Source organism: Aplidium turbinatum, chromosome 1, assembly GCF_918807975.1.
Source record: "Aplidium turbinatum chromosome 1, kaAplTurb1.1, whole genome shotgun sequence".
Lineage (NCBI taxonomy): Eukaryota > Metazoa > Chordata > Ascidiacea > Aplousobranchia > Polyclinidae > Aplidium > Aplidium turbinatum.
This window is the reverse complement of record NC_137472.1, coordinates 10,997,727-11,019,290: the sequence shown is the minus strand read 5'-3', so window position 1 is coordinate 11,019,290 and position 21,564 is coordinate 10,997,727. Positions and strand designations below refer to the sequence as shown.

The 21,564-nt window shown below is 39.5% G+C and overlaps 1 protein-coding gene across 1 annotated transcript in view; it reads left to right on the top strand.

Moving 5' to 3' along the window:
• Positions 1-21,290, top strand: part of LOC145775965 (neurobeachin-like protein 1) — a 52,390-nt gene extending 31,100 nt beyond the window's left edge. Inside the window, exons 36-59 of the mRNA XM_082587407.1 lie at positions 170-289; positions 665-934; positions 1,819-2,083; positions 2,629-2,813; positions 3,372-3,527; positions 4,479-4,630; positions 5,075-5,216; positions 5,960-6,078; positions 6,595-6,743; positions 7,277-7,503; positions 8,045-8,158; positions 8,502-8,616; positions 9,121-9,271; positions 9,850-9,980; positions 11,146-11,240; positions 11,728-11,860; positions 12,240-12,481; positions 13,519-13,715; positions 14,358-14,530; positions 15,422-15,504; positions 15,988-16,119; positions 16,491-16,649; positions 16,943-17,091; positions 17,755-21,290. Coding sequence (XP_082443533.1) covers positions 170-289; positions 665-934; positions 1,819-2,083; positions 2,629-2,813; positions 3,372-3,527; positions 4,479-4,630; positions 5,075-5,216; positions 5,960-6,078; positions 6,595-6,743; positions 7,277-7,503; positions 8,045-8,158; positions 8,502-8,616; positions 9,121-9,271; positions 9,850-9,980; positions 11,146-11,240; positions 11,728-11,860; positions 12,240-12,481; positions 13,519-13,715; positions 14,358-14,530; positions 15,422-15,504; positions 15,988-16,119; positions 16,491-16,649; positions 16,943-17,091; positions 17,755-17,917 — 3,822 coding nt within the window. The 3' untranslated portion in view covers positions 17,918-21,290. The remainder of the gene's footprint in view (positions 1-169; positions 290-664; positions 935-1,818; positions 2,084-2,628; positions 2,814-3,371; positions 3,528-4,478; positions 4,631-5,074; positions 5,217-5,959; positions 6,079-6,594; positions 6,744-7,276; positions 7,504-8,044; positions 8,159-8,501; positions 8,617-9,120; positions 9,272-9,849; positions 9,981-11,145; positions 11,241-11,727; positions 11,861-12,239; positions 12,482-13,518; positions 13,716-14,357; positions 14,531-15,421; positions 15,505-15,987; positions 16,120-16,490; positions 16,650-16,942; positions 17,092-17,754) is intronic.
• The last annotated feature ends 274 nt before the right edge of the window (positions 21,291-21,564 follow it).

Genomic DNA, 21,564 nt, shown 5'->3' with positions numbered 1-21,564 from the left:
GGAAAAGATTGTTATCACAGTCGTTGAAACATAATGTTCTGAATATTTGCAGTTTTTCATTAGACATTGTTTCAACACAGATGCTCTAGGTGTGTCTTATGTGCAATGCGCATATATCGATGTAGTTTACAAATGCTCAAACAACAAAAACGTCCCGATTTCTTTACAGCTCATAATGATGCAGCCGGATGAGGTGTTAGCTGGAGAAGAGCTAGCGGACCTCATTGTGGAGTCGCTCTTTCTTCTCATGTGGAGAGGAGTGGTCGGATCTTCGCCAACCTCTTGGAAGGTGAGATGCAGTGGAGGGAAAAACATTTTATCAGACCAGACAGTTTTCTATCTAGTAGAGTTAATTAGTTGCATCAGAGAAGAAAATAATTTTTACATATAATTTTATCTTCAATTTTAGACGCAGCTAGCAAAATCAGTTCAAAGATATTTGCAAACGTTGAACCAACGTAAATCGACCTGACTTTGCTTGCTCGGTCTTACATTTCAAATTCATCTTCATAATTTATTGCTCGTACAATTACATATATCAAGGATTTGCAAGGTTTGTGCAATAAGCCTGAAGCATCTTGAATGTAAAAAGAGCTATGTGATCTGGTGAACTAGTCGGAGTCTTTCAAGATGTTGTTTATCATCAAGTTGAATATCTTCCCAGGAGCGTGGCCAGGTCCTCTTCTGTTTAAACCGAGTGGCCAGTGCCAACAACCTCCTCCAAGACCTCGATGACATCAAGACATCCATCTTGGAACGCTGCGTGGAGGCATCTTTGAGTGACGTCAAGGAAACTTCTGCAACTCCTGGAGTCGTGGAATCCACTGGAATGACGTTTGTGATGGCGAATGAAAACAGTGCTGAACTCGTCAAAGTCATCCATGACTTCCTAGCAACAGATGGCAAGCACAATACGTCACTATGGACGGAGAAGGTAAGAGCGATGCTGTATGCTGCTTTTTACTGATTTAATTTTGTTGTAAGGAGGAGAATATTGAATCGTTTCAGTTGTCAAGTCTAAATCTTTCTTCTCACTACGCTAAGTTGTCGATATCTGCGTTTACTGTACGATCTCCTATGCCTTCTCATTACAGTGCCGTATGCTTCCTTATCTAACATATTCCAACTTTCTGCTCTGTTCTGTAAGTGTAGAGTGTAGACGAAAGATGAATGAAATTCACAACTTTTAATGCTCACTAATTGCAATATCTAATCCTGTACGACAACCGTAGACGTACATTTATTGAGTTCCATTAAAGATAGAGAATCTTTTGACTAAGAACCAGCAGGCCAGCGATTCTCCATCAAGTATCAATTCAGTATTTTTTATTATTAAAAATGCATGAAGAATCAGCAGAGCCCTATTTATACCATAAATTATTAAATACTAAATAGGGCTCTGCTGAAATCTCCATGCTTTTTTAATAATAAAAAAAATACTGAACCGTAGACGCAGATCGCATTATAACGACAACTGATGGCCGTGCCTTCTGTTATAGGATAGCTGTAGTATCAATGTTGCTTCAGAGAAACTTGTCTTCAAACCAAAAAATCCTGACGCCTTTCCGCTATCACTACCACGAACAAATTCTTAACTAGAATACAGAACTTAGTACATCTCCCCAAAATTCCTCATCGGATTATCTGAAGGCTCTAACTGCACACCGGCGAGAATCAACCGAAGTCCTTTTCAATTTATTCTTTTCTATTTGTCTACCTCTCTAAGACTGGCCTTAATATTTTTTCAAAATTTGTAACGCAATAAGTAGTATTGTAAATCGTTAAGTGTTCTTTGCAACGTAAAGTTTTATTCTTCAGTTGCTACGTGATGTCTTCGCGCTCTATGACGCTCTGGCGGTGTGGGGGACGACCAACGCTGTGAGTCACGGTTCCGAGTGGGCTGACCTGGCCAACGTCGGTCTGTGCTTGTTGTGCGGTTGCTTGGATACGGGAAATCTACAACTGGTTGCCATGGCGTCGGCAAAACTGCACAACCTCATCCACTTGAGGGAACCCTCCTCTACCGAGGAAGTCTGTTACCTTTTGAGCAAACTAAATATGAATGTAACGAATAGTCTGCAAGGTATGTATTGCAGTTACTAATATATTAGACTCCGCTTATCACTTTGGTCAAATCTATGTGCATCTTTCCGTTTGATGAGATTTGTTAAGACAAATTAGACATTTGAAATATTAATAACGACATTTACTGAATAGGGCCACTTGTGTTAGTCCTAGCAGTGTGGTCCTTATCAGTTTTTGCCTATCACCTTATTTGTTTGCGTTGATTTCAAATCTGGCTTCAGCTTTTCCTATCGCATCACTTCTTTGAAATGTGTCACATTGGATTTTTTCAGGTGTTACAAATATTGTCAGGTTCTTAAAGATAGGTCTTCTCTGCCATGGTTTTTATGCGTGTGGTACATTTTCTTACTAAATTAAACAACAAGAAAAAAAGTACTTATTACTGACATTGTCCATTGACAATTACTAATTTGAAAAGTAAAGAATGTGTTTTCAAATATGTTTACTTTGTAAATCGCTGATAACAACACATTATATGATGTAACAGTGCCATATACAAACGCACTGACACTTGCATGAAGCTTATAAATCCTCTGTACGCAGCTGACGACAATGTGAAAGAATTCGTAATCCCTCTGGTGCGGGATTTGCTTGATATGAACTTCAAACGGTTGGAAATGGGGAAGTACCTCTCCGAGTTACCGCCTACTACTGGGAGTTCAACATTCTTTGAGGACTTCCTGCTATATTGCGTGTCCAGCGAGTGGATATCCTTCATCAAAACATGTGTAAGTGACGACTGGAGCATTTGTGTTGAGTTTGTTTTGCTGTGAACTAAAGTGATTATTAAAAAAATACTCTGCACAATTCGCCATTGTCGTGATCTATGATTTGAAAGAATAGCTTGGTGTGGTGGGAAGTCCTTTTGCAAAATGATAAACATTTATTTTTCTTTGTATAATAAAAACCCTTTTTTGTTCCACGTTCTCTGGCTCAGCAGACGGTTCCTGCAACCACGACATATCGCTTCAGCAACAAACAACAGCAACTTCAGCAAAAAAACTTTTAGCATGATGTATACAATATACATTGCAGCTGCGGACGTATTCATTCATCGTTCATCCTTGTCCAATGTCCATTTTATCAGAGAGTGTGCCCAAGAATTTAGTTTCACGGGCAATTCCCTTTCGACATCACGATAGAACTTGGCATTTTTATCCTTTCGTATGAAATCAACGTATATGTACGTTAACACGGCGTCAGCTGTGGCGCAATTTGTTGTGAGTTTGCCTTGCTGTCTGGATTGTGAATTGACTCGACTGCTTGTAACCTTGACCCACCAACAGGTTCTCCCCAATGCCGAGCATTACAAGCAATCAACATACGACGTGCTCACATTGAACATGACCGTCTTCTGGACCTCCACCGCGGAGGACTTCATGGTGGCCTTCCATCTCAGGGAGCGGGAGAGAGGCGATGTACAGCTGCGGTTCAGAGCCACTGTGGGTACCATTTGTATCATTCGCTTTCTTTAGTCTTTTATAACAAGTCGAAAACGACTCTAAGAGGAGATGTTGTGCAAGCGGTCCTTTATGGGTGTTGTGTAACCGGTCCTTTGTGTGAGCTTCTCACAACTCTTGCAGTTTTTGTTTATCAGTAAAAGTAGTTTTGCAAAGCCTAAAAAGCCAAATATGTGTCGCTAATGGCGCTTGTCTCTGTGAAAATTACACCAAGTGGACGGGAAGGCAAGAAAGCCAATCTTCGTATCCACCTTCAAGCATTTTTAAAGTGTTTTGCGAATATTGCATGCTTTCAATGGATATCAAACTGAACCTTGTGCAAGCGACACATGTATAATTGGTTAACCATTTTAGAACCTAAATTGGTATAGCCGTTTTAGGTATCAAAGCGTTAGCGATTAGCACTGTTGATGGACCATTTAATTCGAATGGAAATAATATCACATCAAATCATTTTATATCGAACAGAAGGTTGTGAACTATTTCGCGCCGACCAACCGAGAGCCTGAACAATTAGCCATTGTTGTTGTTTAGGCTTCACAAAACGACATTGTTTTGTTTTCTGTCTAAACGAAATTTTCCTTTTTATTGGTATATAATAATCTTTAATGGCACATACACATTGGCTCCCATTGGTTTTAATCCTTTGCCTAGTTGGGACTACCTTGAAAGTACCAGTCAGTTCTCGCATCCCCTCTTAGAATGGTTGAAAACTAATAGTCATCTACAGTTTAAAATGTCTGCTGTTCTTACGTTGTTAACGTTTAATTTAAAACTTTTACATCATAAAACGTTGCTTCTTACGTCATTTTGTGGTTAATTCTAATGATTCAACATTTCTGCTCCTCCTAGGAACATGTTTCGCATTCCTTAGTGTTGCGTGTATTCCTGGTTAAGAACCACTGCTGTTATTAATTGATTTTTCATCTTCAGATCGAAACTGATTTCCGAAATCACCGCAATGAGGAAGAGGTCTGGCAGAACAAACACCAAAAGTCGCTCAGGAATCAGAACGTTGCCGTCCTGCGCCAGTGGAGGGCAGCAAAGAGGTTTTTGGCCAGCGAAAGGGGGCTGTGGAAAGAAAGGTGATTTTTATCCGAAACAATTCACTTTGTTGCCAAATATTATTATTCTACAGTGTATTGCACTGTAGTTGACTTTTCCAACCTTTTGTCATTCACATTGCTTACGTTGCGGTATGCTTTATTCAGTTTGCATGGTAGTTATATTTAGTTATTACTGGTAATCGAAAGGGCGCCGGTTCGACACTGCTCAAGACCATGCGGCTGTGTCTTTGGCAGGACACTTAAAGGCATGCCTGAAGGTGGACATGAAGATTGGCTTTCTTGCTTTCCCGTCCACTTAATCTAAATCTTCCACCACCGGGTGTAATCCTAGATAAGACAAACAAAAAACAAAACTGGTTTGCAGCTAACTTGGGTGTACGGTTTTACGATTGAGGTGTCGAGCTTTCTAATCTTGGTGCATATCCATCAATTGTGAACAGATTTTATAAATTTTGCTTTCAGAAATCCGAGCAGAACATTCTGGAAGCTATCCAACGTTGAAAACTTTTCACGAATGAGGTTAAAGCTAACGGAGAATTACAACTTCACTTTGCACGAAGACGCAAGCAGGCTGCGGGACAATCTAACCCTCAGTGAAATGGAGGTATTATATTTCCCTTCTGTGTTCTTTTTTGTTCGATTACTTGAACCTTTTGTCGATTTGTTAACTTTTCTTCTTTATTTGCCCTACATAGCCGTCTCAGGGAATGCCTGGAAAATAATAATATGATGAAATAGGAAGAATAACTTTGACTCTGACAAGGCAGAATATTACTCTGATAAGAGAGGACGCGTTAGACAGATCGGTGTGAAGGCGATTACGGCACTTGGAGATGAATACGGCCACCCTTGGTAACGGGGACATCACCGGATTAAAATTGGACTACTACTACTCTCTGTCTAGTAGTTAGCTAATCCAGCTTTCTCTTTTGTCGCAGTAGTTAGCTTACCGGCATTGACCAAGTTGAAACTGGTCAGTAACTCACAAACATAACTATCCCAAAGGTTTTATTAATTTGTTGTTGTGTAATGTGTATTCTTTTTTAGCAGCTTTTCCGTCTGAGCTACAAAGTGGCTTTGTTGTGAGTGCAACGGCTGCTGATTGAATATGAAATGCCACCAACGAAGTGATATTTTTCATTGTGTGCCACACAGCAAAAAATAGGATTTTTTGAAAAGTCCGCACTAAATATTGCTTTGTAAGAAACATCGCCTATTCTTCTAACCAAAACTTATTTTTATCAAAATCACGATAACATGAGACAGTTTATTGTCAATGGTATGAAGCTGAAGGGCAACGTCTTTTTATCCCGAGGCCCAATAAAATGATGACACTTTTTTTTCCAGGATAAACCCGCCCAGGAAGCTCTTGTACCTCCTAATGCCATCCTCGCCTCCTCCGAGACATCCAAAGAAGATGACAGCATCGGTGATGAAGAGTGGAATATGCTTGCTCCTAATCCAAAGTATGTTGAATATTAACATTTGGTTTTCCATGAACATATAAAATTATTTTTCATTTTGTTTTACATTTTGCACAAAATTCTAAAAATAATTTTTCTCATTTTTGTTTGTTAAAAGAAGGTTTCACGTTAAATGTCTTGGCAGGATCCTCTCAATTACTTGGTTGGTGAGTTTTGAATCTTTATCCTCAGACTGGCAAGCTTAACAGTCCGATGCTTTAACTCTCGGCGTGTTCAGTTTAGCAACGCAAACCGGCTTCATATACCTACATGCTACCCGTTCAACGAATGGAACTACACATGACAACGACACTTCAAATGCAAGAGGAAACTTCAACTAGCTCATTGACCTATCCTGCGTTCATGGTTCAAAATCTCTGCAAGTTTTGAAACCACTTAAACTGAACCCCTAAACATCAATGCTTGCCAGGATTGCTTCATAAGTTGTTTCAGTCTTGAGCATGGATCATTTTTAATCCTACAGTGTGTGTGATTTCATTTTCCTCCACTTTACTCCAGCTCATCTTCAGAGAAGCAATCCACGCAGGAGAAAACCATCCTCACAAAAGATTGCCAGCTGATCACTCTCATGGATGTTGTAGAAGGAAAGTTGGAGATTACGTCCACCCATGTATACTTCTACGACAAATCGACCAACAGCGAAGAAGGTAACGGAACCAATGTTCTGACTAACTCCATGGTCTCTTCATTTCTGTATTAATGAATCCCCACACAGCAATATCCGTTGAGAGACTTTTGTACTCGGCCCTAAATAATAACTATGGTGGCTAGTGACCTTTCCAATGGGCCGGGAAATTGAAGCAACCACTGAGTATTCTTTGGATATCGCACGTTTTTCCCAGAAGTGTCTTGATTTGGGAAAGATCTCAATGGTACGGGCTCAAATTGTCCAAAGCTCAAATTTACTTCAATGTTGGGAACTTGTTTCGAATCTTTGTTTGGGCAAATTTCTTAAAAATTGTCACTTGATATTCACATCTCGACCACACGCTATGCTTCATATTCCACAAAGATGCCGACCCAAACGCACTTATTTCATTAGTAATCTCAAGTTCAAATTATCGTATATCAAATTATATCAACGGCCCTCTATATTGGCACAGTGCACCACGTAAAGTATATCGAGTTGTTTGGTAAATATGAAATAATGTTCACTTCTGATTGGTTCTTTAATCTTCAGAGTCAGGAATGGACTTCAAATGGTCTCTATCACAATTACGAGAGGTTCACTTCCGTCGCTATAATTTGAGGAAGAGTGCCTTGGAGTTATTCCTCATCGACCAGACGAACTACTTCATCAATTTCCATGAATCCAACTTACGTCACACTGTGTACAAGACCCTCCTCAGGCTCAGACCTCTGAATCTTTTGTATTATGGAACGAGGACACCTCAGGAATTGCTGAAAGTATTCCATTTTTGCAAATATTTTTTAAACTGCTGTATTATGAATACACATTTGTCATAGTTTATGTAGCGCTGTGTTGATGCATTATCGTAGCACAGTATTGAAGCTTACTATATATTTTCACTGTATTAGCAGTATGTCCACTTACATCATTTGTATGTGTTTATTCCATTGTATTTTTGTTTGAAGTTTTTTGTGCATTCTTTACCAAAGCTTGCTTCACACACTTGGTAGATGTTCTGCAGATTTTGAATAAATGTCGGTGTCAAATTTTATTGACAGACAATTGGCTACTTGCCGAACTTGTTCTAGTTTAGGCTGACCCCTACTTGTAGTTGTTTACCACTTTCCTTCTTCTATTGACATGGAAATCGTCTTTCTTTATCAGATACGTTCTCTACATTAACAAACGTAGTAGAAGAGATTTATCGCGAAGTCAAACTTTCTGACGTTGCTTGCTTGTCATTACTAAATGGAAACGTAACTATTCAGATATCATCGTTGCGTCATTGTTCACATTGTTACATTTGCATTCAACCAGGCGTCCGGCTTGACACAGCAGTGGGTACAGGGACAGGTGAGCAACTTCGATTATCTGATGCAGCTCAACACGATAGCTGGGAGGACTTACAACGATTTGAGTCAATATCCTGTGGTAAGAAGTAGCTGCTTTGTGAACTGATTTGCGTTAACGATTTTTCAAACTTTGACTTATAAAGAGTAAACTAACTAATTGTACCCACCAAGTCTACATTTGACCTGCCCTTAATAAGTCGCTTATAAACTATCGGAAGATCGCAATTTTTTTTTCAAAGCTGAAGGTTTGTTGTTTCACGTTGCGTGGCCATTGTAACTGCAGTCTGCACTTGCTGTGTTTTGTCATTACACTTTAAAACATAGAACATCGCTGATTGGCTGGACTAAATAACAAATTGAAAAATATTTTTCTTAATACTTATCTGATGCACACATGCGTGTTCATACACATCCATGTTTAGTTTCCATGGATACTGAAGGACTACTCGAGCGAGAAGTTGGATTTGAGCGATCCGTCTGTCTACCGTGACCTTTCCAAGCCTGTAGGTGTCCTGAACCCAAAAAATGAAGATACCGGTAAGTGTTTTGGAATCAATACATGCTTTGAAATCAGTATATTTGCGTGTGTGTGCGTCATGACTTGTGTAAACCACACGTTTTCCTCGAACACGCCAGTGTACATTTTTCACGAATTTATCAGTGACGTATTTTTAAATGTACCTTTGTACCTGTTTTGAACTACAGTTCCATGTGTGAATGTGTCCAACTGTGAACACACTAAATATATTCTTAAAACTTTTTACCTTCATTCTGTTGGGTTCATAGTGGATAGTAGTGTGTCCGCTTCAGGATCGGTAAGCATGGGTTCGATACCTTGTCGGGTCATACCAAAGACTTTTAAAAATTAGTACTGAATCTAATTCCTGCTTGGAACTCAGCAATGGAATAGATTCTGTACCCAGATGCGCCTCTATACGGCTGCATTGACACCGTCTTCGTTGTAAAGCGTTGAGGAGCAACGTATCTCTGCGATGGATACAGCGCTATATAAGCACACATTATGATTGTTATTGTTACCAGTTCGCGAGCGTTATAACAACTTCGAAGACCCGAATGGAGTGATATCCAAGTTCCACTACGGCTCCCACTACTCTAATGCTGCTACTGTTCTCTTCTACATGCTGAGGATGGAACCGTTTACTACGCTTCATATACAGCTGCAAGCTGGAAGGTCAGGTGGTGTTAATGGAAGTGTTGCATGTACAGTTGTACACTTTGTATGGGCACCTGTTTTGCAGAGGGTTAATTTCTACAAATTCTTTAGTAAAGCAAATTATTTTGATACTACACTCACCAACTTAATATTCATGAAGGATAATAAGTCATTTCTCTCTATACTGTACCTGGGGTACATTCTTTTTATGATGTGAGCAAAACTTTAAGCTTTAGAACTTTGAATCAGTTGAAAAACCGCATGGCTTCTCAAAGAAAACGTTGCTGCATTTTCTCCCCCACTTTATCGAAGGGGTATGCCATATGAAATAAGCTAGTTTACAAATAGGAGCACTGCATGACCATTTCGGTATATGGCACTAGTGTCCTGCTGGGATGTGGCTTATGTGTTTCTGGTTTATGAAATAACTTTAAAGTAAATAATTTTGAAAATTGCTCACTTTCAAATTCCAATAGAATGGATTGTGACATGTTTATAAAGCTATTCTATTCACTTGGTTTTTGCATTCAACACTGATGACAGCTGCTAAACCTGTGACGCGACTAACACAGACAAATGATCTGTCTCCTATATAGGTTCGATCTATCCGACCGACAGTTCCACTCCATAGGAGCAACATACCAAACCATCTTGGACACAACAAATGATGTCAAGGAATTGATTCCAGAATTCTTTTACATGCCAGAATTCTTGGTCAATTCCAACGGTGAGATTTTCACATGTGTTGGAATGGTCGCATTTCTTCATCATCATCATCATCATAATCCATCGTCGGTTTGTTCCCCACTAGTGGGGGTGGCCGATTGTTTCCGCGCAGCAATTGTCAATCCCTTTTCAAGTAAATTTTATTTCATTTGTATCAATACAAATCTTTTGCAATTGTATTATCAAGTGCAAGCGTAGTTTTTTTCACATTTTGTTGAAAAAGAAGAACCACCCGAAGGTGAAGTGAGCAACAATGTATTGTGAGCAACAATGCACTGTGAGCAACAATGTATTGTTGAGCAACAATGTATTGTTGAGCAACAATGTATTGTGAGCAACAATGCATTGTGAGCAACAATGCACTGTGAGCAACAATGTATTGTTGAGCAACAATGCACTGAGCAACAATGTATTGTTGAGCAACAATGCACTGTGAGCAACAATGTATTGTTGAGCAACAGTGTATTGTTGAGCAACAATGTATTGTGAGCAACAATGTATTGTTGGGCAACAATGTATTGTTGGGCAACAATGTATTGTTGAGCAACAATGTATTGTTGAGCAACAATGTATTGTTGAGCAACAATGTATTGTGAACAACAATGTATTGTTGAGCGACAATGCACTGTGAGCAACAATGTATTGTTAAGCAACAATGTATTGTTGAGCAACAATGTATTGTTGGGCAACAATGTATTGTGAGCAACAGGAAGTTTAAGCGACACTGCAAACAAGCTGTTTGCAGTTTTTTTTTTGCAAGTTTTGTGTTTGCAAGTTTTGTGTTTTATGCGTTTGGCTTGGGCGTGGTGACGTCATATTTTACACGAGTTGAAAGCCACCATTGCTTTTAATTTCATTGTCTTCACTTTTCTTAACTATGTCCAGACATAACTGAGCAACATTTAACATTATAAAAATAAATATAGCAAACGTTTTCGGCTATGCATATTGCCCTTATCAAGATTATTTTTTGTTCCCTTGGCCGCTCTTAGAGGCGTACAATACATATTGTACAGTATAGTTGTATACAGTTAGCAACCTTCTGTAGCAACGATGAGTCTGTGGGTCTTCACTGGCTACACAACCAAACCGTGCACAAAACCAGAAAGTATATATGAAGCTGCTTCACACCTTGCAAGGAATCGTTTTCATTCAACGATGTTTAGGTTTCGATTTGGGAAAACTTCAATTCACGAAGGAAGTAGTTGATGACGTCATACTGCCGAAGTGGGCCAAGTCTCCAGCGGATTTTATTTTTCAGGTAACTTTGTGCTCGATACAATAAGAATCCACTAAAATTAGATTTATACCAACTTAACAGTTCACCATCAAAGGATATCTGCTTCATAGAAAATGCACGTTATTCGAGTTTTCTCGCATGTACAAAGTGTACTGTAGTTGTGGGAGTTGAAAAATGTAATATTGTTGAAAATATTCATCCGTCAGCAGCTCTATGATTTGAGTTCCAGTGAAAGTGCCTGCTTGCAGCTCAAAGTCAAATAAAAGCGAACACTTCCTTCGCATGTACTTAAAGTCTTTCGTGTCCGTCCTTAGTTTTCACAAAGTTTCTGATCTATGCATTTCGAATATTCAACTCTTCAGACCTTATTTTACTTTGCTTTTTATGTTTCTGGTGGTTCACCAATCTTTAAAGGTGGTTTTGGCACTACGAATCCCCCCGTAGGTTTTTAACGCTTGAAATTACTGCACAATGCACATGGTAATATAAATGTTATACAACGTTGCAGCACCGAAAAGCATTGGAGTCCGACTTTGTATCAAGCAACTTGCATCACTGGATTGATCTCATATTCGGTTACAAGCAGAGAGGGGAGGAGGCAGTTAAAGCATTGAATGTATTTTACTACTGCACATATGAAGGTACGATTACGCCATGGATGCATTGCATGGAAATTTTAAACATAACTCACCATATCTTTGGTCGAAAAGCTATCAAGAGAGATACGTTATTTCCCAGCCAGTGAAAGTTTATGTCAAAAAGTTGCTTCTTCAAATGTTTGGAGAATTTTAGAACTAATTAACTCCAGGCTTGTTTAGCTTTTCATATTTCAAGTATCTTTGTGGTTGTGATGGCACCATGTGATCTTATTGCAACACAACGTTCTATTTATGATGTCACACTGCCAGCTTAGCTTTAAATCGCAACTTTGCACACACATTTCTCGGTGTGTGATGGTTACTATAGGAATTCATTTTAATCAACTTAATCCCATCTGACACATCAACGTCTCTCTTCCAGGCGCAGTGGACTTGGATGCCATCAGTGATCCTGTTCTCCGGAAGGCGGTTGAGGGAATGATTAATAACTTCGGGCAGACCCCCACTCAGCTCCTCACTGATCCTCATCCAAGAAGACTTGGCAGTGATGATGTAGCAAAGAAGGATCTTGGGAGAAGGATAATGTCATCCCTGAGTCCCGGAGAAGAGAAGAGTTTGAACGTTCTAGAGCATCCTGATCAGTTGAAAGTGTTCTTTGTGGAGGTAAGGCGGCCAATCTTCAAAAAGTTTTTAGTGTTTGATGATAAATACCTGCAACCAGTTTGTTGTTTCAATTTTTTCGAGTTTTGATAAGTTACCGATGACAAATGGAGTGAGATGGTATGGCCATGTTTTGAAAAGGGATGAAAATGATGTTTTGAGAAGAGCGCTGGAGTTGCGTGTGGAAGGTCGTAGGAAAGAACGGCCCAAGAAAACGAGAAAAAAGCAAGTTAAAGAGGAAATCAGCAAGGTCTGCTTCATAAGATAAGAGAGGATGCTTTAGTTTATACAGGTCGATGTGGAGGAAGGTGTGTAGGCGATTGCAGCACTTTGAGGTGGATCCGGCCACCATCGGTAACAGGGACACATCACCAGCTTAAAAGTGGACTACTACAACAATATTTTCAAGAAAGATTCATCCGTTCCTCATCTTACTTACGTTAACGCAAGAAAAAAATGCAACATTATAAACTGCATCAATACATTGCAATCACATTATCAACATCAACGAGAACTAAGTGACTTCTTCATTTGAGCTTCTGGGGCCGAGGTCTAACCCTTATCCACCCTAGAGTTTATCATGTTACCAAACTACACTGAGAGGCTACTAGTAGGTTATTTATGTTTGTTTGGATCCAAAACAAAACGTACATAAAAGCGAAAACATGCAGTGTTGATCCAATGAGAGAATGCGAAAGACCGTAGCTCTGGGTATGTGTGGGAGGTCGTCGAGTCTGCACTCTCTCGAGGCTACTAAAGAGCATCTTGGTTTCATCAACCAAGACATGCAGACCTTCCCCTCCGTGGGGTATGTTGAAAATGATGCGATCGTTGATGATGTGGTCCTCTGTCTGTTCCTCAGCAGCACATTCACAACCAGATTACTAGGTGACCACTTAAATTTTTCAAGTAAAGCAGCCAACCTGTGTTAGCTAGTTGACAATAGATTGCCAGCTGTTGGGTGTTTCGTATCTAGTGGTACAGTTACAATGTTTTTGTTTTCATTCAACTTCACAAACAAAGAACAACGCTTTTCCCAGATCATGGAAAATGGGGATCCACTTGTTTTCGTCACCGTTCCGCGCAACCAATCACATTCCTTTATGCAGTCAGGCATGCCCGATGCCATGGTAACAGTGAGCCAACGCGGCGTCATAGGTCTTCACGGTTGGCTTCCATATGATCGAACCATCACAAATTATTTCACTTTTGAAAAGGACCCAGCTGTGGGGCACCGGTACGTGTGAGGATTTCGTTACAGATCTTTACAACACACTACGTGTCATTGTCGTTTTTGATTCAATATGTAAAAGAAAATACTGTTCTACCATAGAAAACACTATATTGTTTTACTATACTAAATAAAATACTGCCAGTTGGACGTGTGAAATACCTATTTTTGAGTATTTTTTTATACCGTGTGACGTGTGTTCTCCAGTCTTCTGCTTGGTGATTATTATACTTGATGGATAAAGATATAAATTTAGTGGACCGAAGGTTATGGTATGTTTGTTCCCCATTTCAAACCACTATGTGTACCTCGTTTCAAGCCACTAAGTATATTACCAAGAAACAACCAACGACCATGGTGAGAGTCGAACCAACCGACCTTTCGTGCTCACTCGCAACGCGGTGGCGTAGCTTAGTTTACATTTTGGATGAGGTTTGTGTGCTGAAAATATTGACTCCTCCAAAATATTGACTCCTCCTAAATACTGACTCCTCCTAAATATTGACTCCTCCTAAATATTGACTCCTCCTAAATACTGACTCCTCCTAAATACTGACTCCTCCTAAATACTGACTCCTCCTAAATATTGACTCCTTCTAAATACTGACTCCTCTTAAAAATTCTCCTAAATATTTTTTTACTCCAAAGTCGGCTCCAGAAAACCGTGAAAGGTTTGCTCTATCCTGGCCTCCATCTCTCTCCTCATCTGTTCCTAGTCAGCCATGATGCCAAGCTCCTCTTCATCACCGGTTACTGGGACAACAGCATCCGAGTGATGACGGTGAGGGGGAAGTTGGTATGTTCCTTTGTCAGACATCTAGGTGAGAGCATTAAAGATTTCAAGGATGATGATATGCTTTCTTATTGCACTGCATGGTGCAATAGGAATAACTTCAGTATCATTTCATAATTTGTTCAATGTGACCCGACCGGGAAGCAACTTTTCAAAAAGGTACCATTAAAACATCCCCTTTGAGTAGCAAAGGAAAACGTAAATCCTAGCTGAATTAAGTCATCGGTTTGCCATCGGCTGCTTTAGCGCATTGGGTTAGAGCGGTGGTAGTCATTACATTGACGTGGGTTTGATTCCCACCACTACTATTGCTCTTTTTTCTTCTGTAATTACCAAACAAAGTTCAAAGGGGATTTTTTAATGGTACCTTTTGGAAAGTTGCGACCGGGAATCGAACCTATGTTTAATGCTAAAAAACAGTCATTTAGAGATATGTTGGGCTTAAAGTTCCCATTACGAAACTTTTGCGAAACACCGCTTATTTTGTTTGTGAACTCCTGGATCCTGCTCGGTGGCTTAGTGGTTAGTGTATTCGCCTGTGAATTAAAAAGCATGGGTTCGTTACCCTGTCGGATCATACCAAAGACTTTTTAAAATTTGGTATTGAACTTTGTTTTTGACTCAGCAAAGAATAGATTCAGAATAATAGTGTACTCAGTTGCGTCTCTATACGGCTGCACTGACACTATCTGTTTTGTAAAGTGCTGAGGGGCAACGCGTATCTGCGATGGATGCAAACACATATTATGATGATAATAATCTTCGTAGTTTATAGTTTTATGTTCACTCTAATGTATGATGTTAAATGCCGTGTGGTTCAATTTTTGAGCTGTAGCAACATTTAATCCACGATAACCTTCAATATCACAAGTACAACCGCACAACATACAATCCTTTTTATTTTGCATGTTTCATTCAGATGTGGTAACCTGCTTAGCGATGGACCATAGCGGCAGTTACTTGATGTCTGGATCTTTTGATACAACATCCATCATTTGGAAGGTGTGTCCTAACTTCATCCTTTCAGAGATATCTCAACTGCAATGTGTTTCTCCGTCAACTGACTGTGGTGAAAGCCGACAAGATCCTCACAAACTCTTTCACAACATTAGAGTGCACCAAGACGTTTTCTTTATTAATTTCGTTTGATTGTTAGACCAAGACACTATATAAAAACTTCAACTGTTTGCTGTTTACTCATCAAAAAGCGCTGGAATTCGGCCATTTCCTGGCAAAAATGGGATGTGGCAGCCACATTGGGGCTTAAGTTGTTTGTTGTTTACGGCCCAAGGAGAAAACCACTTCCCTTCTCATTGTACCATTTCAAGTTAATAAATCCATTAATGCAAAGTCAAGGCATGGTTTCAGCCAGAGACACCTTAAATATTTGTTTTATTTATGGTATCAATAGTGATATCAGTAGGTTCATGGACTCCAATAGTACCTTCGTCATTGGAACTTTACTATTTTGTTGCATATTTTCAGATAAATTACCAGGACCCCGTCTCCCCCGGTGGTTTGGGTGTGCACCCCTTCCATATCTTGTACGGACATCAGGAGGTTGTTACATGCGTTCTCATCAACTCCGAACTAGATGTTGCGTTATCATCGTCAAAGGTTAGAATTACTAGATAGTTTTGTTACTTCTACATTACAAGCCTCTTTGTTGACTTTTCAGATCCTTTAATAATGCGTTTTATAGAATTAAAGGCCTAGCAGTCACAATTTTAATTTCATCTAAAGTTCATTTCGAAAAGTGATTGTTTGTTTTACCTTAATTCGTACAATATTGTTCAGCAGTTGGTTTGCTATGACTCTGTAAAACTTTAACCTCGTCTTAACAACTCTCTTTGGGGACAATTAGTTCTAAAATTAATCTATTCTTTCAATGGAATTGACTTTCTAAATAACTTTTTATGCATCCCCTGGGTAGCCTATTGAAAAATTGAGTTGCCCACCCCTGGTTAAACATCTCCTCTTCCTCCTAGGATGGCACCTGCATCATGCACAGCGTGCGGAAGGGAAACTACATCCGCACTATCCGTCCTCCCGGGAACAATCCTCATCTCTACACTGTGCCGTCCATCACCATGTCGGAGGAAGGAAGGATCGTTCTTTATGCTCGGACGTTGAAAGATGCTGGAGAGGTAGGTGATGCTGGTGTGTTCAGCGGTGGTGGATGTGGAGCACTACTCTGTTCCTTTTCGTGATTCATCAGTCAGCCACCGCTATTGTTGCGTTGAACAAAAACGTAATTTTGGCTGTTTTGACAAACAACATATCACTAACAAATGGAACCATTAAGCTTCAGAAAAGGCTTTCAGTCTTGGAATAATTATCCGCTCACACAATAATCGTTGAAGATCGGAGTGACAAACATTTTGAATTAGAAAAAAAAACGTGAAAGAAACGTTATTAATCATTGTTTTTCTTTCAACAGGAAAAACACTTCTTGCATTTGTTTTCGATCAACGGACAACATCTTGCATTAGACTGCTTGGAGGCTAGGCTAGGTCACATGACCATATGCGGAGAACACCTCGTGACTGGAGACGTCCATGGCTTGCTCGTGGTCAGGGAATTGTTCAGGTACATGCAACTGCACGGGATGGGATCGTTTGTTTAAACTAATACACAACTGTGCAAACTTATAGTCATGACTAAAGGCCGATGTAATTTTGATTTTGAGCTCTGGGCAAAACGTATGATCCTATCCGATCCTATTTAACAGTTTTATGGCGGAACCTTCAATTCCACAAGTTTTTTCTCGTACCAAGCTCATGCATGGTCGGTGAAGAGTTAGATTAAGTGGAAGAAAAACAAGGAAGTCATGCTTTACAATACTAATACAGGAATAACATAAATGTAATTAATTTTTAATTGATGATTAACATGTGTGCGGGGTGTGCGCTTGAGCAACGTATTTTCAGGACTGCTCTCCATTCAGTGGCACCTAGTGAATGCAATAATTTCCCGGCAACAACATTTCAACAATCGGAAAACTTCACTCTGCTAATCTCGGTGACCGGCCCTGCATCAAGAGCCTCTACAAGTATGCGAAACTACCAGGAATAACCAATCAAGGCATTGTCAGTCCGAGGATAAAGATTCAAAACCAACCAACATGTTGTGAAAAGCCGCCATCAAGCCGGATCGAAATTTGCTGACGCCCAAGCAGTACGGCGAACAAAGCACTAACTAACTAACCAACTAACTTTTAATTTTTTTAACTCCGGATTTTGTTTTTGACAGTTTCCACGAAATATCTCGTCTGTCGTTGTGTCGGCCAATCACCTGCGTTTACGTCACAAAGTCGATGACGCACATGCTCGCGTGCTTACGTGATGGCAAGCTCATCGTAGTCGGTGTTGATAAGCCGGCCAAGTCACGTGGTTTATTTGCGTCGGCATCGTGATTATGACGTCATCAACGGGGACTGGGAATTTCCTGAGCACCGCATCACGCAACAGCGCCAGATTCGAAGGAACGACTTGTTCGTGACAGACTGCTTCATGCCGTGGTTTCATTCTTGAAATTAATTACTCATTTTACAAAAGTTGTTTTATTGTACCTTAATTTATTTTACTACGGTTTTATTATCGTTCCAAACAATGTTTTCAATAATTGTCGAAAATTTTCTTTTTTTCTCTCAAGATGTTTTCAGCTGATCACTGAAGAAGTCAGCTGAAAAGGATTCGGAACGTTATTCGATTTAAAATAATTTTAGTTCCTTCAATTTTTTTTCCTCACAGTTTTTGCTACATCTCAAAAGCTTCTTGCCGTAGTCAGCCTTGACTTGTGAAACTTTACCTTCCTGGAGATTTACTACATTGTTGATTCAAAACGAATTTATTCTTGCATGTGTTATGTTCTAATAATTGTCTGGCCATGTTGAAACGGTGATGACAGGCTAATTTTTGCTGGTGGGTTTGTGAACAAAATTTCTATCGTTAGCTTGTGACTTTCAGCAATCAAAGTTGGTTTGTTTACGTCGCTTCAACGTTGCCATACGTCGAAGCACCACCTCCCCGTTACGTGCATAGTTTTACAGCTTGGGTCGATTTATGTAGTAATTGGTTTTTGAATAGTTTTTCATAAATGGTTCTTTAATTGGTTAAAATTAAAGTGTTCATTTTTTGTTTGGTAGTGAACCCAGACAGCAAAATCCATCATTTTACTATTCAACGTCTACAGACGTTGAATCAATGTAAAAATAACTGATTTTGCTGTCTGGGAAGCCACTCAAACCCTCTTCTCCTTTGACAAGTCAAAGCTTCAATTCAGTTCAAGATCATCATTCCGCCCCTCCCACCTTGCAATGCCCAGCTTCAGAAAATGTGTTTATGTGAATTGTTACTTCTCTATCACCAGGAACTTAGCAGTAACATTTCAAATTCAGGGGTACGATGTTTTGTCGGTACGTGTTTAACTGTTTATGTTCTATCTCTACATGGAGCTGGTAATATCTGTCAAGGATTTTGAAGCAAATCTTTGAGTCATTGTTGTCTAGTTCTTTTTTATGTTTCAAGACCATTTTATACTTGCAGAGAAAAAGAACAAAACCGTTTTTTGCTGCTCATTCTTATTTCCTGATAATGGGAGTTGCTTTGTTTCGAAACAATGTTATTTGTTGTTACTCTGCTTCCGAATAGTTAGTTTGTTTTCAAATATTCGCCGCTAATCCTTGTGTCTTGAACGCCAATTTTTCAGGTGCCTGGGTAGCGCCAATCTTCGTTTCGTGGTGGTTTAGCCACACCGCGGTTGCAACGCGGTATACGTCACAATAAGGAACTTCCTTTTTATACTCGCTCTGTAGTACACCTTTGATTCAAGGGCTATGAAGAAATGAGGATAACAAATTTCAAACTTTGTTGGTGTTGGATGATGATGGGAATCATTATCCTCGGACTTGAAAAGCTTCCATGAGAACTTAATCCAGGCAGCTTCGCCTGCTTGTAGAGGCTTTGAACCACTGGCGCACGCCTGGTTGCCGAGGTTGACAGATTGAAGTTTCCGCTTGAAGTGTTACTTGTGAATTATTTCATGTACCAGGTGCCGCTGAATGGAGATCAGTCCTTGAAATGCGTTGCTCAAGCGCACACCCCGAGATTCGAATTAGGGCCACTTGGTATTGCAGATCTTTTTTCACCAAGACGAAACTCAACTGAGGTATCGGGGCAGATGGTGCTGCTGTACCTCATAGAACGACATACTGTTTTGCCGCTATACTATCCCATCGTGACTGTTTCACAATGCAATTTGTAATGCAAGTTTGTTTATTACACGTTTTTTTATTGTAGACATTACAGAATTATGTGTTGAGCATTTATACTAATTCTCTTTCAATTGTCCATGCGCCCCTTCTTTATTTGTGCGTAAAACTTTGCTCACAGTGTCGTCACAATACTAAATAGCATTCATTGCACACAAACTAGCCTACTGAAGCAAGTGAAGAAATTTTTCAAAGCGCATGTGAATACTGCGTTTACGTCATAAAGTGATCCGGCCTGTCTTGAGTTTGTGCAGCAATCGTGTATGAATTGCGTCATCTTGAATACGAAGCCATTGCCATGATTTATTAAATATGTGGTTTATCATTCACGGTTAATTGGTTGCGTTCATTTCCACCAATTGTCTTTTGGTGTAATTTTCCACTTGCACTTAGCTCCGCCCATTTGGCCTGTCAATCATATAAATGGGCCAATTCCAGTTAACTCCGCGATTTGATGTAAGATTTTTACTTTAATAAATTTATGCATTGGAGCACCTCCCACGAATCAATAGCTTGTACCCAGACAGCAAATCAATGTAAAAAAACGGTTGATTTGCTGTCTGAGTAAGTTATCGGACAATCATAACTTGCGCATTGATCATGCTTTCATTATGACTATGATGGGCTTTTATCACTCTGCAGACGTTGAATCAATGTAAATGGTTGAATTGTTGTCTGGGTAGTTGACAGATTTTTCTTTGCCTTTTCGTTAATGATTTAAGTCAGGTAGCCGTCAATTGGTTGGTCAAGCGCATCAGAGACTGTTCAATCATCTTGTGGAGATAGTTGATAAGACATCTTAAAATGACATATTTATTTCGTCCTTGTACGTCTTGTGATCGCAGTACTCACTTTTTGCACCCATGTTTTGATCATATGATCTGATAACCATGCTGGCCTCATTACCACATGATGGAATTTGTTATGCATATGCCACAATAAAACGTTGCCCTAACGTTAAATATTTATCTACCATATTTTTCCCAAAGTCCCACCATACAAATCAGTCATTTTTCGCAGACGTTGTTAATGTAAAAAATACTGGTTTTCTGGTTTTTATCTGATGTACCTGACGATTGTGGACAAAAGTTTATATATTATCTATCAGCCCAGACAGCCACTTTATCTGGTCAGATCCGTACCCGATCTGGTAAATATCTGGACCAGATACAGTAATTGTCTTAGAGATTATAATTTTGTGTTTGTTCAATTTTTGTTCAGTCTGTGGCTGACTCGATTACTTGCACATGAGGAGCAGTCGCAGTTCTTAGCAACTGACTTAAACTATGCCAACAGTTTATTTCTAACAATTTCACATGATCTTGATATGTCTTTACCACATTATTTATACAAGTTCATTAACGCTGCTTGAACCAATAAAGTTTTGCAGTCCATCCATGATTTGCTTAGTTAAGCCGCACTGAAAAGACGAAAACAATAATTTGGTTTACAAAGTTATAAGTTTCAATTGTTCGTACTTGGGGGTAAACTTGCTCATGCTCAAGAAGCTCCTTGTTGCCGCTGTGCTTGTTTGTTCAGTTCAGTTGTTTTTAATTCTGACCATTACAGCAAAAACAATACACGTCAACATAGCAAAGGTCGAGAAAAGGGTAGAGGCGACAAAACGCGAACGTTAAAACGTGCTTGAGACCGAAGTAAGCTACTGATTTGAAAGAAATTTGACACGATCGCAACACCTTCAGAAAAATTAAGGATAGAAAGGGATAAAAAACAAAATGTTACAAACAAACAAAAAAACTTTTTTAGGTACCGTAATAGCTTTTTCAGCC